An 18,370-nucleotide genomic window follows, 5' to 3' on the forward strand; every position below is an offset into this window, starting at 1 on the left:
ATTTCAGGAATTAACATGAGATAGTATCAAAATTGTTGACCACGTTGGGGGAGGAGAAGCAGGAAATGAGGGGCGATCTATGAGCAGGGCTTAAAAAATAAAGAGCTCTGAGAAATCAACAAGAGTAGTGTCTGGAAAGTGAGGAAGACAATTGGATGCCTTGGCTCTGGCCTATGGGCCCCAAGTCAGGACTCCCCAAAACCTTTTTGCCTGCTGGTTGCCTTCCTCCTGCATCTTTGGGCTTGTCTGAATTAGGTCTGTAGATTCTCTGCCCTTCTGACCTGGTTCAGAATTAACCCACACAACCACTGGAGAAATCAAGTCTTCGGCCTCGTGAGGCCTGGGCGTCTGGTCCAGGTCATTGTCTCCTTGTAACCTTTATTGTTCCCAGTCACGTTGGCTGACCACCCCCCCCCAGGACACTCCCCAGGGGGCCAGTTCTTCTGAGAGCCCCGACCTAGTTCCAACCTTAGTAATTGCATTTGGTCCCCCTGGAGTCTCTTATAAATGAGAACTATTTACTTTTTGTCTTAACCTCCTCGGATAACCTATTTTTAATCTCCCATATTCTCCCCACTAATCACCTTGCTCTGTCTGTCCTGGTTTGGGAACAGGGGGTTGAGACTTCCTGCCTGGGGCCTCTCTGTCTATAAACGTCCTTTAATTATCAATTTCCAGTTGAGAAAACTGTGACACAGAGAGATTGAGTAACTTGCCCAGAGTCACACAGCTAGTTAATGATGTAGCCAGGATTTGAACCCAAGCTATATCTGATGGTGCATCCCTGCCATGCCCATCAGGTAACCTGGGTTCTCAGTGCCTGCTCTGCCCCCAACTCTCCATGTGACCTTGGACAAATTATTACCACTGTCCATCAAATGAACACATCTTCAGTTATTGCTGCTGCTGTTTAGTTGCTAGATGTGTCCGACTCTTTGCGACCCCATGGATTGTAGCCCACCAGGTTCCTCAGTTCATGGGATTTCCCAGGCAAGAACAATGGAGTAGGTTGCCAGAGATTTCCAAACCCAGGGATCGAACTTAGGTCTCCTGCTTGGCAGGCAGATTCTTTACCACTGAGCCACCACATCAATTATATGGCACTCTTTTACTTTTATTTTATGTGCCACTAAGAAATGAAACAATGCTGCCATCTAAACTAGGGCATGCCGATTTTAAGTTACACCCCAGTTTCGGAGATATCAAAACATGAACAAAAATATGTGTCTTTTAATTGGTGAAGTGTAGTCGTTTCTCTGGGTCTCACATTTCTCTTCTATACTTGGGAGAAATTGGATTTGATGACCCTGAAACTTCTTCCAGATCCACCAGTTCTTATCAGTAATTCTCTCCAGTCTTGTGCATCACCAACTCTCATGATTCCATGGTAACTGGGGAACGAGCATCGTGGAAACTCTTATGTCCTCCCTGAATTTCTTCTGGTGGCTTTTGGAATGCATCAGATGTTACAGACAGATTTCCTCACTGACATTTCAGTCTTGGGGGCTCTGGAGACCCCGGAGTTTCCCTCAGGCACTGAAAGCTCCCTGGGGTCCTAAAACTAAGGGAGAGTTCAATAATCAGGAATGAGTGGGAAAGACCTTGACAGTCAGTCCAAATCACCCCCTAAAAGAATGATATAGAGACTTCCTTGGTGGTCCAGTGGCTAAGACTCGGCACTCCCAATGCAGGCGGTCAGGGACCTAGATCCCACATGCTGCAGCTAAGACCCAACACAGCCCAATAAATAAATAAATTTATTAAAATTGATTTAAGAATGATATACTATGGGATTCCCTGGCGGTCCAGTGGTTAGAACTCAGCAGTTTCACTGCTGAGGGCCCAGGTTCAGCCCCTGGCCAGGTAACTAAAATCCCACAAGCTGTGTGATGCAGCCAATAGAACAAAATCACAAAGAACTAGAAAAAAGTCTTATACCATTTTAAAAAAAGAGTGATATGAATGATATAACAAATACTCTTCACCTTCAAACAGAGCTAGCTATGTGACCAGAATGGAATGCTTGAAGTTTGAGGCCTCTGTCTTCGATTTCTATATGCTTTCTGCCTCTCAGAATCTCTCCTCACCTCTCCTTCCCCTTCGAAAGGTGACTGCTCATGCCCTTCCTGACCACGCATCTGCATCTTCCTACCCTACCAAGAAAGCCCTCTCAGAAAAGGAATTGCTATTAACCATTTCTTTGCTGGAGCAAACAAATACTCATAGTTACCTCTTCCCAAGGCAAAATTTTCACCATTATGCATTCTCATCAAAAAACAAAAGGCTTTGTCTTACATCAAGATTTTTAGACATTAGCAAAACAGGATTTCTAGGGAACATCCAATGAGTTTTCCTAGTTGGGAGAAAAGCCATACCTTAGATTGGTTGCCTGTGGCACTCCTAACTAAGTCCCTAACACACAAGGATTACAAATATAACACTTAACAATTTCTATTAATATTTCTATTATTCCTTTGGAGCTCAAGCATATAAAAGCAGTTGAGTCATAATCCTTATGTATTATTACATAATTCTTAGTAATAATACTTTGTTACTTATTGAGTTAGTCAGTTACTAGCCAGTTAGCTCATTCATTCATTAGTTTCTTTTTAATTAATTTTTATTGGAGTATAGTGGCTTGTTCATTTTAAAAACATAGTAAAATGTATAAAATAAACAATGAGGATCTACTGTATAGCATAAGAAACTATAATCAATACTTTGTAATAACCTATAATAGAAAAGAATATCTATACACACACATATACATATATATGTATGTATAACTGAATTAGTTTGCTGATTCAGTTATATATCTGGAATAAGCGTGCATGTACAGTTGCTCAGTTATGTCCAGCTCTTTGCAACCCCATGGACTATACCCCCCCAGGCTTCTCTGTCCATGGAATTCTCCAGGCAAGAATCTGGAGTGGGTTGCTATTTCCTTCTCCAGGGAATCTTCCCAACCCAGGGATCGAACCCGCATCTCCTACACTGGCAGGCAGATTCTTTACCACTGAGCCACCTGGGAAGCCCATACCTGAAACAACTATACTTCAATTTTAAATTTTCTTAGTTAATTTTTTAAAAAGCATAGTAAGCACCCAGGAACCCACCAGCCAAGATTTCAGTTAATAGGAATGTCAGAGCCGCCTGGACGCTCTCTCCACAAATCTAATCTCCTCTCTGTTTCCCCCCCTCCCTTTCTAGACTATGCAGAATTCATTTTCTTAGGACTCTTTATGTCCGAAATGTTTATAAAAATGTACGGGCTTGGGACGCGGCCTTACTTCCACTCTTCCTTCAACTGTTTTGATTGTGGGGTAAGTGCTCTGGTTTCTAAGGAGTTCATTCCCCAGCTGATGTGCTTAGAATGGCTGATACCTGCGGACACAGGAGAGAAAGAAGTAGGGTCATGCCTGGGTATGACAGACTCTGCTGAGTGCGAAAGGAATCAGAGGATAATCCCCAACTTTGATGAGGATACAGAGCTCCCAGAGCCCTCCCGAACCACTGCCAGTGGGAGGGGAAATTTACGGACCCATTTTGGAAAGTAAGGGATGACCTGGCGAATCCACTTCTGGGGATTCACTCTAGAGAAACTTATGCGGACACCTAAGAGACACATACAACAATGCCTTGAGTGGCTTCGCTAGTCCCAAACCAAATGACCCAAATCTCCCTTTGCAGTAGGGTGGATAAATAAGTTGTATATAAATAATGCAATTCTCTGCACCAACGAGAGGCAGCCAACAGCAGCCATACCCATCAGCCACACGATATTGCACAGAAGGAGGCAGACAGTGGCAAGACTAGTCCATACCACATGATTCTGCTCCGGAAATTTCAGATGGACACAGCTAAGCTATATGGATAACAGAGGATCCTTGAATACTTTAAGGCAAAGACCTCGAAAACATAAGTCAAAGAAGCCCAGATATAAAAGGTCACATATTACATAATTCCATTTACATCCAGAACAGGCAACTCTCCAGAGTCGGAAAGTAGATTAGTGGTTGCCGGGGGCTGGGGGGTGACTGCTCATGTCTGAGGTTTCCTCTGGGGGCGATGGAGATGTTTTGAAACTAGAGAAGGGTGATGGTTACACACTGTGAACATGCTAAATGGCACTGAATCCTGCATTATTTTAAATGAACCATTCTGGTTAATTTTCTGTTGTGTGAATTTCACCTCAATTTTTTAATGCAAGGAAATAGTTATTATAAATTTAGGGTGGTGGCTATGTCTAGGGTTCCCCAGAGGCTTTCAGGGTGCTGACATGCCCTATTTCTCGACATAGATGGTGATTGCATGGGCATTCACTTTGTAATTATATGTTTCAGGAATTCTTTGCACTCATGTTAATAAGTTAAAAAAGAGAAGGGATAAGAGGCGTGTGAGACTCTCACTATGATTTCATTTGAGGGGGGGAGTTGGAGTGGGTTCCTGCAAGGTCCAGACCCAGGGCACATTTGCAAGGAGCATGGACACAAGACCGGGATCCTCTGTTCTAGGTCATCATCGGGAGTATCTTTGAGGTCATCTGGGCCGTCATAAAACCCGGCACATCCTTTGGAATCAGTGTGTTACGAGCCCTCAGGTTATTGCGTATTTTCAAAGTCACAAAGTAAGTCTTCGGGTTCCCTGGCATCCCAACGTGGGGATGGGGGTCAGGGTGGGGCCACCTCCTTCCCATGTTGGGAAGATGGGCTCAGCTGCTGCCACCCTGGCCCCAGCCTGAACCCCATACCCCAACCCTGGCCTCTCTTGGCAGGTACTGGGCATCTCTCAGGAACCTGGTCGTCTCTCTTCTCAACTCCATGAAATCCATCATCAGCCTGTTGTTCCTCCTTTTCCTGTTCATCGTCGTCTTTGCCCTTCTGGGAATGCAACTCTTCGGCGGCCAGTGAGTGCTCAGCAGCTTCTCTGACTTCTGCTTCCCTGGGGTCCAGCCCTTACCTTGCTCAGTGATCCAGAGACCCAGGCCCACCTGCATCACAGTCTGCCTTCCTCATGGCCTGGATGATGCCCAGTGCATTCCCCAGATGGGCGGGGCCCTGGGTGCCCCTCAGCATGTCCTTCTAGGGGAAACAGAGACGTTGGAGATGTTGCCCTGGAAACAAGATACTGAACCAAGCCCTCACACACCTAGGGTGGGACCAACGTGAAATGTTTGTGCCCTCTCCACAGGTTTAATTTCGATGAAGGGACTCCTCCTACCAACTTCGACACTTTTCCAGCAGCAATAATGACAGTTTTTCAGGTACAACCTTCACCCAGTCCCATGAATGCAGGGCCCTATGGAGAAGCACCAGGATTCATTAGGAGGGGGACAGGAAATGTGGGCAGGAGCCTTTATTGTGGCTCTTCTGCAGGAAGAAATGGGTAAGGCAGGTTAATCAGGCTTAGGATCGGCTAGTTTGAATAATTTCAGCAGACCCTGGAGCTGTCTTGAGTTGTATGGAACCTGACCCTGGGCTAATTCCAACAGTGGTGGAGATGGTTTGGAGTGTGGGCTCTGAATTGGTTGGTTTTCATTTTTTAAACCACATTCACAGGCAAGTTATTTACTAACTCTAAGAATTAGCTACTCCCCTCAGGGTCAGCAAGACCCCTCCCATATGTCAAAGCATCAGGATATAGAAAATAATAGACATGGATAATACACCATCTTCCCCGTGACTGGAAGACACCACAATTCCATAGTCCAAAGCAAACAGATTGACCGTGGGTGGTCCCGCCAAACCAACTTCTGCACCCATGTAGGCACATGCACCCAAGGTTTAGGACTGGCCAAGCTGGGACTTCCAGAGCCATTCCATGTGGGTTCTGTCTCTTTAGGGAACAGAAAGTTTATGGGAAAATGTGACTTCACTCCTCTCTTCTCCTAGGAGAAGGGGAGCTTCTGAATGAGACCTGTAGACAGGGGGTTGGAAAGGGAAATCATCCATGAAATTCTGAGCCTTTATATAAATGATTATTGATAGTAGTAATCACCACCCATATGTCTTCAGCACAGGGTTGTTGCCCAAGAGGGATTTTGTCCCCCAGGGACACCTGGAAGTATCTGGAAACATTTTTGGGTTATCGCAAATGGGTCATGGGGGTATAACTGGCATCTAATGGGTAGAGGCCAAGGATGCTGCTTAACACCCTACAGTGCACAGGACAAGAGGAGGTTCCCAAATGCCAGCAGCACCAGGACTGAAAAACCCTACATTAATGGATTAACACCTTTGGAGTTCTTTCATATTTACTCTATCCTCATGAAAATAATGGGGCTTCCCTGGTGGCTCAGATGGTAAAGAATCTGCCTGCAATGCAGTAGAGACCTAGGTTCAATGCCTGGGTGAGGAAGATCCCCTGGGGAAGGGAATGGCAACCCACTCCAGTACTCTTGCCTGGAGAATTCCATGGACAGAGGAGCCTGGCAGGCTCCAGTCCATGGGGTCGCAGAGCGCTGGACTTGACTGAGCAACTAACACTCTCACTTTTTTTCACTTTCATGGAAATAACGCAAAAGAGGGAAGCTGGATATTTTTTTAACAACCGTGTAAATCCTACACACAAATCCCTTTAGCCCTTCCCATACACATTAGCATCATGTCTGTTTGCCAGCACTTGCATCTCTTTACCTGAGGCTTCCTCTGGTCACCTGTACCACCACCATCCCCACCCCCAGATACAGCAGTCCATAAGTACCAGTGGATATATAGCGTGAGAAATTAACATCTCACAGTTCTGAAGGCTGGAGGCAGATCAGGGTGCATCCAGGGTTGATTCCTGGTGAGGACTCTCTTCCTGGCTTGCAGACGACCGCCTTCTCACTTCTCTCACACACAGCAGGGGGAGAGAGGGAGACAGGGAGGCAGAGAGAGACCAAGTTCTCTGGTATCTTTTCTTATAAAGGCACTAATCCCCTCATTGTGGCACTAGTGGTAAAGAACCCGCCTGCCAATGCAGGAGATCTGTGTTCTCTCCCTGGACCCGGAAGATCCCCTGGAGAAGGGCATGGCAACCCACTCCAGTATTCTTGCCTGGAAAGTCCCATGGACAGAGGAACCTGGCAGGCTGCAGTCCGTGGGGTCACAAAGAGTTGGACACGACTGAGCATACAATCCCCTCATGAGGGCCCTACCATCATGTCTTCAGCTAATCCTAATTCCCTCCCATCTCCAAATAACATCACATGAGGGTTTAGAGCCTCAACATATACAACTCAGCCTATAGCATTATCTCCCTATCACATCAGAGAAAACCAGAAAGATCTGAAACTCCTCTTCCAGGGTCACTTTTTGCTGGGATAGGCTGAGAGCTCCTCCATGCAAGGACAGCCCTTTCCTCTTGCAAACAGCCAAGACCGTCCCCACCCAGAGACAAGGGCCAAGAAAGGGCCCACACGGCAGGTTCCGGCTCCACAACTGCATCTCTGAGGGGCCCAAGGTTGAGGGGGGGTTGGCTGTGTGTTTCTCCCTCCCCTTTCAGATCCTGACGGGCGAAGACTGGAACGAGGTCATGTATGACGGCATCAAGTCTCAGGGGGGCGTGCAAGGCGGCATGGTGTTCTCCATCTACTTCATCGTGCTGACGCTCTTCGGGAACTGTATCCTCTGGCGGGGTGGGGGGGTGATGAGCCCGGGGCCTCAGGGAAAGCAGGGGAAGCACAGGGGAGGGGTTCAGGAGTCCCAGATATCAGGGTTCATGTGGCAATGCTTTCCCTGACTCCGGCGTTTGCAGACACCCTCCTGAACGTGTTCTTGGCCATCGCGGTGGATAATCTGGCCAATGCCCAGGAGCTCACCAAGGTGGAGTTGGTGGGAGAATGTTGCTGTGCAAAGTTACCACCTGCTCATGGCAGATCAGGACCGTGCCAGGCGGGGGGTGGGGTGGGGTGGAGGAGAGGAGCTGGGGTCACAGCCTTTGTCCTGGCGGCACTGCGCCAGGGAGAAAGGCACCTCCTCCCCCACCCCCAAAACAGACTGTCCCTGATCAAGTGGCTTCTACAGCAAAGGAGGGCGGAGGTGGGGGGTGGTTAAGGCAGCAGGGTTGCTGCAGGAAACAGATGGCAAACTCCACCAGAGTGCCCGTTTATAGGGAGTGGGCAGTGTCGAGGGACTTCCAAGGAATGCAGCAGCCTCCAGGCTAGTAGGCACTGTCACCACCCTAAACCCGGAAGGAGGGGACAGATGGAGAGTAACCCAGACAAGGTTCCGAGGCTCAGTGTGTGTCCCCGTGAGCTTGGGAACTGGCTGCACTTCACCACAGAGTGGCAGCAGTGAAGAATTACATGATGCTCATGGTTCCAGGCGTAACTGTTATTTCCCTTTGGCAGAAGAGGGAACTGAGGTTCAGAAAGGCAGAATCACAGACCCCAGAGGGGATGATGACAGCATCATGCTATACATGTCAGGAGCTCAGCATAATTTGGGGCATACAGGAGTGATCAATAAAGGGAGCGTTTGTAAGTCACTGCATGACCAGAGATCTGGAGCTACAGCTCTTCGTTTTAGAGAGCTGGGAAAGGGAAGGCTGGGATTCAAACCCAGACTTGGCAAGTTCCAGAGCCTGAGTTCTTTACCCACACATCTTGCCAACTTTCATTTGAGCCCCAGCTGAGCAGGTAATGATCAAAATAAAAATTAACAACAACCAGAGGAAATGTGATGGCCCCTCTCGTATGCCAGACACCAGAAAGCATAAGAGATAGGGAGTAACTGTTATCCCCATTTTGCAGATGGGAAAACTGAGGCCCAGAGAGGCCAGGACCTTGCCACATAGCTAGGAACTGAAAGAGCAGAGGTGTGGTCCCTCAAAGAGCAGAGCATAGGAAATGAAATCAGAAAGGAATTTGGGGTGTGGGGGTACAAACTGTCCAGGTTTCATTCATGGTCAGTGGTATTGGATTATTTGGGCAAAATCTTATGCCAAATGCCCTTAGGACAGCCCTGTCCTCACTGGGATTCAGGTCCACCTCAGCTAGGCACAGAGAAGTCAACATTGCTTTCAGGAACACAGCTTATGCCCTTGGGATAGCCGATAAGCAGGGCCGCTGGGAACGGTTGAACAGGTAGTGCACTGCACAAGGGAAGCCGAGCACCTTTTTGCAGTTTGAGGGGAAGATGTCTGGAACAAAGGCATGTTAGGAGGTGGTCGTGGTCGAGCCTAAGTCTTTCACCTGCAGCCATATCCCATCAAGAGAACATGTGCAGAATCATGCAGGGGGCCAGGCCTGGGGCCCGCCTCAGCTTCACCCCCATCCCCCATGCCGTAAGGTACACAGGCCGTATTCAGGGAACTGAACCGAACTGAGAAGACTTTGCCAACCGTCCATCTGCCAACCATGGCAGGAGGGAGAGAGAGTTTCCCAGGCCCAGCCCTGACTGGAGGAAAACGGAAATCTCTGCCACCCCCAAGCATACGGCCACAGTCCTGGCCACCATGGGGCTGACTGGCGTCACGGTTCCAGGGGCTGATTTCAACCATGAGCTCATCTAGGTTCCAAGGGCTGTCGTGGGGGAGGGGGTACCCCCAGGAGGGTGGGAAAAGGGAGGGGGAAAGCTCATCTCCTGTGAAATGTCCTCCAGATCCTCATTCTTTACTTCATTTATTCCACAAGCATTTCTTGGGCATTTAAAATGTGGCAGGGACCCCACTCAGCCCCTGATGTGGTTAATTTTTTTTGATTGAGGTATATTTGATTTATAATGTATTAGCTTCTGGTGTATAGCAAAGTGATTCACTTACAAACGTACATTATTTTTCATATTTTTATTATAGTTTATTAGAAGGTATTAACTACAGTTCTCTGTGCTACATCATAGGACCTTGTTGTTAGATAGGTTTTTATCTCATTTAGCCCTACAGAAAACCTCATAGGCAAATTCTCTGAGCCCCATTTTACAGATTCTGTTATTCATTGAAAAGCATTTATTGAGCACCTGCTGTGAACAGGGCCTGGTCTAGGCGCCAGGGAAATAGCCAGGAATAAAACAGACAAATTTCTGCCTTCATTGATATTCTAGCAGAACAGATAGACAAGAAAGAAACTTGTCAGCTAGTGATAAGTGCTAAGGAGAAATATGAAGTAGAGAAGTTGAGGAGAGTTGAAATTTTAGATGAAGATTGTGAGGTACAAAGAAAGACTTCGTCCAAGGTAAGCAGAAAGTGGAGGAGCTGCTATTTGAACCCAGGTGGATCCAGAACTTGTGCTTCTAACCACATGCGGTGCGGCTTACACTTGAGCATGCTTCAGACTCACCTGGGAGCTTGTTGAAAACGCAGATGCTGGGGCCCAGGCCAGGGTCTTCAGGAGGCCTGGGAATCTGCATTTGTGCATTTGCAGTGTATCCGAGGCAGGTGGTCCAGGGACTCGGCTCTGAGAAATGCTTAGATGTGATGCCAGGAAGAGGGGTGGACTTGGGAGAGCGGGGTGGCCAGTCGAGTGCAGCCCTGTGTTCTCACTGACACAGAGTCCTGATCTGACCATTTCCGAGGTGGTAAGGTTGCTTCTTGCCCCAGAGATCCCAGCACAGCGGGAGAGGCGCCCTGCCACCGCATGATCTTGCTTATTGGCGGGTTTGTCTCTGGCCATTTCTTTCTCGTTGCTTTTTCTTTGCTTTTTCTTTGTTGGCTTTTCTGTTTTACGAATGAGGCCCTGCATGAAGGCTGAAGAAGGATTTAAAGCCCCAAAACGTCTTTTTCTGTATGTATTTTATAAAACATCTTCCCCCATCCTCCTCCTCTCTGAACCTAACCGGCTGAGAATCTAAGTTCCTCTCCTGATTCCCCTTCTGGAGGCTGTTGGCAGTGCATGGGATGGGCTGTGGGTGCCAGATTTTTCTGCACGTGGGGGCTTGTTGGTGTTTTATTTAAAGTCTTGGTTCAGAGAGCTTAAATGACCCAGGAAGTAGAATGATAGGAAAATCTTTGCACTAATTTCCAGCTCACTGAGACAGAGTTACAGAAAAATGTCCATTGTGGGAAGGGAAGGCAGTCTTTTTCCTTTCCTTTTCTTCTGTGTGTTAAAATAGGGTTCAGAATGAGCTGGATATCAAGCCTGGACATGAAGGGGATAGCAGTACACTTAACCAATGAGTACACATTCTGATTAGGGGGGCCTCAGCTCTGATTGGTTGACACCCAAGCCAGACCTGTTTGTAAAGATCTCAAATGATGCCCCTGGTTAACAGTAGGGTCAGAGATGAGGCCCTAAGGCCCAGTTCATAGTTTGTGAGCAGGGATCCTGTGTGCCTTTTAGGATGAACAAGAAGAAGAGGAGGCTGCCAACCAGAAACTCGCCCTCCAGAAAGCCAAAGAGGTGGCAGAAGTGAGTCCTCTGTCTGCAGCCAACATGTCCATAGCTGTGTAAGTGCCGCCAGCGCTGAGATGCTCTCTGGGCTCCTCAGCCTCTGCACCCTCCCAGTCAAGGATTTGGGGGCAGGGAGCAGTCCCTGACTGGGTTGAGCCTTAGGAAAAAGTACTTCTGCCCTCCCACCCACTTTCAGTCAAGAAATAGTTAATAAGCACATACTATGTGCCAGACACTGTTGCTGGAAATACAGCATTAACAAGAGGTTGAGGTGTGTAGGGAGGGCTGGGAGTGATGAGTGTTATGATTTAAGTGAAATTGTCAAGGACGGTCACAAAGCCTGAAGGTGACAAAGCCAGAAGAAGGTGAGGGAGGAGCTCATCTCAGGCAGTGGGAACAGCATGTACAAAGGCCCTGAGGCAGGAACGTGCGAGTGTGGTTAGGGCACATGAAAGAAGCCCATATAACTAGAGTGAGTGGGGGTGGGGAAGCGGCAGGAGGTATGGGCAGAAAGGTGATGAACAGATCGTGGAGGGCCTTTTAGGCAATGGGGAAGACTGAGAATTTTGTTTTGAGCCAGGGGAGACACATGGACAGTTCTCGAGGGGGAATAGGGACTCAGGTACCCTCTAGGTGCTATCAGGGGAGCAAGGGCAGGAGACTAGGTTGAAAAGGACTGCATTGTTCCCTGCAAAAGAGATAGTAAGGAATGGACTGGGGTGGTGACAGAGCGGTGATGGGTATAGCTGAACTTTAGACAGATCGTGAAGGTAAGCATGAACAGAATTTGCTGGTGGATCAGAGGTCGTAAGGTGGTGAGAGCTAAGGTGTTTTGATTAAAGAAAGGTTCATTAACACTGATACACCAATATTCTGAATCGTGCCTTTATTGGGTAGTCCCAGAACTTTGCAACACTGTGGGGCAGTGCCTCACGGGACAATGTAGAGGGGGCTTGCTTTCCCAGAATGCGAGGAGGTGGCTCTGAAAGGGGAACACAGGGAGATACATGCTCAGACACGGAAGCCCATAGGAGGTGATGGTCTGTATACAAATATAGATACACACAGAATGCCTGGAAAAATCTGAATGTTTGACGGCTTCAGTTGGCACCCCCAGCAACAATCCCACTGGTGTTTTTCACCACTGCATAGACAGGCACTGTCTCAAGACTCCCAAGTGCCTATGCAAGGGCTTCCAGAACCTGCTGCAAGTCAGGCTTTGGCTGTCTCAGAGGTTAAAAGTATTCTGAACATCAGGACAACCCCCAGGGGCCATGTGCTACAACTTGAAGAGGAATAGAGAGGTCAGTCGATGAACATACACCTGACTGAGACCCCCATTAGACGAAATGCCCAGCCAGGCCAGGATACCTTACTGGACCAAGATGCCCACCTGGGCTAAGACTCCTGTAAGGCTGAGATGACCAGCCAGGTTGAGTTGTCCACACACGTTAAAACACCTAGTTGGGTGGAGATACCCAGCCAAGTCAAGATATCCCACCCGGGCCAAGAGGCCTCCCCCCTCACCCAGGTCAACGTGCCTTTCTGAGCCAAGGTACCGACATAGGTGGAGAAGCCCACTGGGCCGTTATACCCACCTGGGCAGAGATGCCCACTTAGGTCAAGATGTCTGTCTGGGCCTGCCTACCTGGGTCAAGATGCCCACTGGGCTGAGATAGGTATCTGGGTGAAAATGCCCACTTGGAAATACCTACTGAGCTGAGATGGCCACCTGGGCCCACACTTCGGTTAGCCTGAGTGGTCCTTGCAGGCCGCGACGCCCAGCAGCTCCATAACCCCGGCGCGATTTCCTTTCAGGAAGGAGCAGCAGAAGAACCAGAAGCCCGCCAAGTCGGTGTGGGAGCAGCGGACGAGCGAGATGAGGAAGCAGAACCTTCTGGCCAGCCGGGAGGCGCTCTACAACGAGATGGACCCGGACGAGCGCTGGAAGGCCGCCTACGCCCGCCACCTGCGGCCCGACATGAAGACCCACCTGGACCGGCCGCTGGTGGTCGACCCCCAGGAGAACCGTAACAACAACACCAACAAGAGCCGGGCGGCCGAGCCCACGGTGGACCAGCGCCTCGGGCAGCAGCGAGCCGAGGACTTCCTCAGGAAACAGGCCCGCTACCACGACCGGGCCCGGGACCCCAGCAGCTCCGCGGGCCTGGACACCCGGAGGCCCTGGGCGGGTAGCCAGGAGGCCGAGCTGAGCCGGGAGGGGCCTTACGGCCGCGAGGCGGACCACCACGCCCGGGAGGGCGGCCTGGAGCAGCCGGGGTTCTGGGAGGGCGAGGCGGAGCGGGGCAAGGCGGGCGACCCGCACCGGAGGCACGCGCACCGGCAGGCGGGCAGCCGCGAGAGCCGCAGCGGGTCCCCGCGCACCGGGGCCGACGGAGAGCCCCGCCGGCACCGGGCGCACCGTAGGCCGGGCGACGAGGGCCCGGAGGACAAGGCCGATCGGAGGTCCCGGCACCGCGAGGGCAGCCGGCCGGCCCGGGGCGGCGAGGGCGAGAGCGAGGGCCCAGACGGCGGCGGCGAGCGCAGGCGGCGGCACCGGCATGGCCCTCCCCCCGCGTACGACGCGGACATGCGCCGGGAGGACAAGGAGCGCAGGCACCGCAGGAGGAAGTAAGTGGAAGCGATGAAAACCAAGGCGTGTCTGCTAGCTATCTGACACTCTCCTGAGCCCCTCATTTCAGCTTCTCGCCGACCCGCAAATATAGATGGCATTGCCATAGCCCATTTCACAGATGGGGAAACTGACAGAGCTGACTTGCCCAAAGTCACACATCTAATAAGTGGCCTTGAACCCAGGTCATCTGGCACCAGAAGCTGCAAACTGTCCAGCCCTTGTATCAGGGAAACTACAAAAACTTTCCTCCAGAATGGTATGGGTCTTCCATATGCTTGCTGTGTCCCTTGCCAAGGGACTCCACGTCTCTGGGCGTCAGTTTTCTCAATCTGTAAAATGGAGATAGTGGTATCTAATTGAGTCATCGCAGGAATCAAATGATGTAGTCCATGCAAAGGGCCTGAAAGCAACCCACACTTACTAAGTGCTTGGGAAATTTAGATCCTTTTAGCTATTACTGAGTCAATCATTTTTTCACCTTAAATTATTCTGCTGGGGTGGCGGGAAACGGTTGTTGAAAAGCCACTCTGGGTCAGAATTGAAGGAAGAGCAAGGTTCAAGGCTTTTGGAGGCATCTCCCAAGCCAGAACCTCACCCAATCAGAAATGACACCCTTTTTTTTTAATAACAATGTTCCATAACACTACCTAGAAGATCCTACAGTGATTGTACATTGAGGAACCCGAAAACTTAAATGTTGAAACAACCAATGATCTTTTATTAATTAGCATCCTCTTCTTTTCTATCACCTGCCACTAGGACATCATCTTGGTTATTTCTTTTCTTTTTTAAAAAGAAAAAAAGTTTTTCTAAGTTTTTATGTTTTATTTTTTCGACATTAGGTATTCTTCTTTTTCTCAAGTTTTATTGAGATATAATTGTCAGGCAGCATGGTTTAAGTGTTGAGTTTCCCTGGTGGCTCAGATGGTAAAGAATCTGCCTGCAATGTGGGAGACCCAAGTTCTATCCCTGGGTCAGGAAGATTCCCCTGGAGAAGGGAATGGCAACCCACTCCAGTGTTCTTGCCTGGAGAATTCACTGACACTTTCACTTTAATGGTATAAGTGTAAGGAGTATAGCATAATGATTTAATTTACATATGTCAGCACCATATTGTTTTTTAATAATGTGTTTAAACACTTCTGTTATACTCCATATATACTAAGCCAGTACTTCTCAAAATTAAATGTGTACAAGAATCCCCAGGGATCTCGTGAAAATACAGATTCTAAATAAGTAGGTCTCAGATTCAGCCTGAGATTCTGCATTTTTAGGGAGTTAGTGCTGGTTGGGGGACCACACTTTGAATAATGAGACTAGAGAACTGAATGAAGCAATTCTTTTTCTTTTTTTCATATTTATTTATTTGGGCTTCCCTAGTGGCTTGGTTGGTAAAGAATCTGCCTGCAGTACAGGAGACCCAGGTTTGATCCCTAGATGGGGAAGATCCCCTGGAGAAGGAAATGGCAACCCACTCCAGTGTTCTTGCCTGGGAAATCCCATGGACAGAGGAGCCTGGTGGACTGCAGTTCATGGGTTCCCAAACAATCAGACTCAACTTTGTGACTAAACCACCACCTTTTATTTATTTGGCTGTGGTCAGGGCAGGGGTGATGGTGGAGGGGAATATTCTGTTGCCGTTAGCCGGCTTCTCTCTAGTTGTGGCACACGGGCTCCAGAGTGCTCGGGCTCAGTAGTTGCCATGCACCGGCTTAGTTGCCCCGTGGCACGTGGGATCTTAGTTCCTCAACCAGAGATGGAACCCACATCCCTTGCATTAGAAGGTGGATTCTTAACCCTGGACTGCCCAGGAAGTTCCCCAGAGTGAAGCAGTTCTGATGCAGGCACCTATGCACAGAATCACCATGAATGCGATAGGTGCAAACGTCAGCTGCCTCAGGGTGCCAACAATTCAGATGACACGAGGGAGTTACCATGAGTGTTGAGATGTTCCAAAATGGTGAAGGTCCATGTGACTTAGTCTACTCTTCCTTCAGTTTGTTTAATACTTGCATTCCAGGAAGATGCAATGAGTAATTAAAACATGCAGCAGGACTTCCCTGGCGGTTCAGTGATTGAGAACCCGAGTTTCCACTGCAGGGGGAAGAGGTTCCATCCCTGGTCAGGGAACTAAGATCCCCCCATGCCACACAGTGTGGCAAAAAAAAAAAACAAAAACACTTTATGCTGATCTGTAAAACAGACTTAGGTTAAAACTAAACACTCAAGGACTTCCTGGTGGTCCAGGGTCCAGTGGCTAAGACTCTGTGCTCCCAATGCAGGGGGCCTGGGTTTGCTCCCTTGTAGGGGAACTAGACCCCACATGCTGCAACTGAGAGTTCGCATACCACAACTAAAGATCCCATGTGCCTCAACTGAGATCTGGCAGCCAAATAAACAAATGAATTTAAAAAATACCTAAACGTTCAGATCATTCCAAGCAGATCTTTCATCTGTGTGAGGGACATTAGAAAGTCGTGAAGGAAAAAGAATAATTCTTCCCCAGTGAGACCGCCTTGCACATAGTAAAATGTTTATGCACCTGCCTCCCATTTCCTAAATGCTCACAGTGCCCCCTAATTATTATGGTGTTAGTTCGCCACATAGCTCCACAACAGCCCTCTGAAAATCCATTGTTTCCCAGAAGGGAATAGTGTTCTAGGCTAAGGACAATATATGCAAATTCCCCAAGATAGAACAGAAGGAGGCAAGTTTGCAGTTTGGAAGGTAAGGAAAGAGTGGAAGAAATTGAAGGGACAATAATAGGTCAGTAGAATCTTGAGACCTCCCTGGGAAAGGGGAGGCCCCTGAGGGGAATTTAGGTGGAATAAAGTCTAGCACAGGACTCCATGACTAAGACCTGGAGAAGGAAGTGGCAACCTGTCCAGTATTCTTGCCCAGAAAATTCCATGGACAGAGGAGCCTGGCAGGCCATAGTCCATGAGGTCACAAAGAGTCAGACACAACTAAGCACATACACACCATAATTAAGGACCAGTGGATCACTGGTGCTATTAATATGACTAATATTCCTGTTGTTATCATCCTTATATTTATACCTCCTCCTGTCATTGAAGGAGGCAGAATGACAAGGATAGAAAGCCTGGTGGTGAAGGGCAAGGGCCCTGGAGCCAAGAGGTCACACTCCTGCCCCATTGCTTACTAGCTGTGTGACTTTCAGCATGTTACCTCCCCTCTCTGGGCCTCCATTTCCTCATCTGTAAAATGGGGATAAGAATGGTACCCACTTGGACTTCCCTGGTGGTCCAGTGGTTAAGACTCTGTGCTTCCACTGCAAGGGGTGAGAGTTCGATCTCTGGTCAGGGAACTGAGATTCCACATGCCTTATGGAATAAACAAATTATATTTTAAAAATGGCACCTACCTCCTAGCATAGATATAAAGTTCAAATGAGTTAATACTTGTAAAATGCTTTAAATAGTGCCTGGCTTATAATCCGTGTTCAGGAGATATTAGCTCTTATTAGTATGAATATGATTATTCAATACTCAAATGTTAACTGTTTTTAGTAGTAGCACTAGTAATAAGCATTCAATAACTTTTAGCTCTTTCTATTGTTATATTGTCATTACTATTAAGACACTTGCATCAATTGACATAAAAACCAACTTTAAATCCATAGCCTTTAGATTGTCCACTCAAACTGCCTCTTTTTACAGATAGGGAAACTGAGGCCCAGGGAGGGAAGGGTGTTCCCGAAGAGGGCAACTGGCTGATAGTAGAAGTGTGATAAGAACCCAGGTTTCCTGAACCCCACAGGTGGCCCTTGCTCGCCCTTCTCTCCAAAGTATTTTCCCACGTCTACCCCCAGATCCACATCAGGAGGACTCTGCTCACTCCTTTCTTAACAGATGTGTCAAATGCCCTGGCCAGGAGAGACGTTATTCATTTGGCTGATAAAAAAGGTTCTAATGTTCACTGGAAATAAAACTTCATAAAGATTCAGGCACTTTTAAAGAGAAAAAAAAAGAAAAGCCATTCATCTGCTTGAAGGAAAAAAAAAAAAAAAGAGGGACTTGCCTGGTGGTCCAGTGGTTTAGACTCCACGCTTCCACTATAGGGGGCATGGGTTCCATTCCTGATCAGGGGAACTAAGATTCCACATGCCATGCAGTGCAGCCAAAAAAAAAAAAAAAAAATCCACATATAGCATTTAGAACAATGCGTGGTAGAGAATAAAGTCTCAACGATCTTAGCCAATATTATCCCACAGGCCACATGGCATGACCAAAAAAAATGAGTGGCGAAGATAAAATTTTATTCAAGGACATAGCATTTCACTTCTATATTATGACAAAGCCAGTGACCCCAACAGTCCTGCCTCATGCATTTCTGCTCTTGTCATTCCTTAGTCTTTCCCCAGACATGCTCTGTTTTTGATTCTCTAGAGCATTGACAATAAGTAC

At 48.2% G+C, this 18,370-nt stretch overlaps 1 protein-coding gene across 7 annotated transcripts in view; it reads left to right on the top strand.

Annotated features, from left to right (window-relative positions):
- The window catches only part of CACNA1A (calcium voltage-gated channel subunit alpha1 A), a 370,739-nt gene that overhangs the window by 274,387 nt on the left and 77,982 nt on the right, over window positions 1-18,370 (top strand). For all 7 annotated transcript variants that reach the window (XM_070463180.1, XM_070463188.1, XM_070463192.1 and 4 more), the window contains 8 exons: window positions 3,211-3,323; window positions 4,515-4,627; window positions 4,775-4,906; window positions 5,191-5,263; window positions 7,486-7,603; window positions 7,738-7,805; window positions 11,258-11,364; window positions 13,127-13,939. In XM_070463180.1, the coding sequence (XP_070319281.1) occupies window positions 3,211-3,323; window positions 4,515-4,627; window positions 4,775-4,906; window positions 5,191-5,263; window positions 7,486-7,603; window positions 7,738-7,805; window positions 11,258-11,364; window positions 13,127-13,939 (1,537 nt within the window). The remainder of the gene's footprint in view (window positions 1-3,210; window positions 3,324-4,514; window positions 4,628-4,774; window positions 4,907-5,190; window positions 5,264-7,485; window positions 7,604-7,737; window positions 7,806-11,257; window positions 11,365-13,126; window positions 13,940-18,370) is intronic.

Source organism: Odocoileus virginianus, chromosome 3 (assembly GCF_023699985.2).
Source record: "Odocoileus virginianus isolate 20LAN1187 ecotype Illinois chromosome 3, Ovbor_1.2, whole genome shotgun sequence".
Taxonomy (NCBI): Eukaryota; Metazoa; Chordata; class Mammalia; order Artiodactyla; family Cervidae; genus Odocoileus; species Odocoileus virginianus.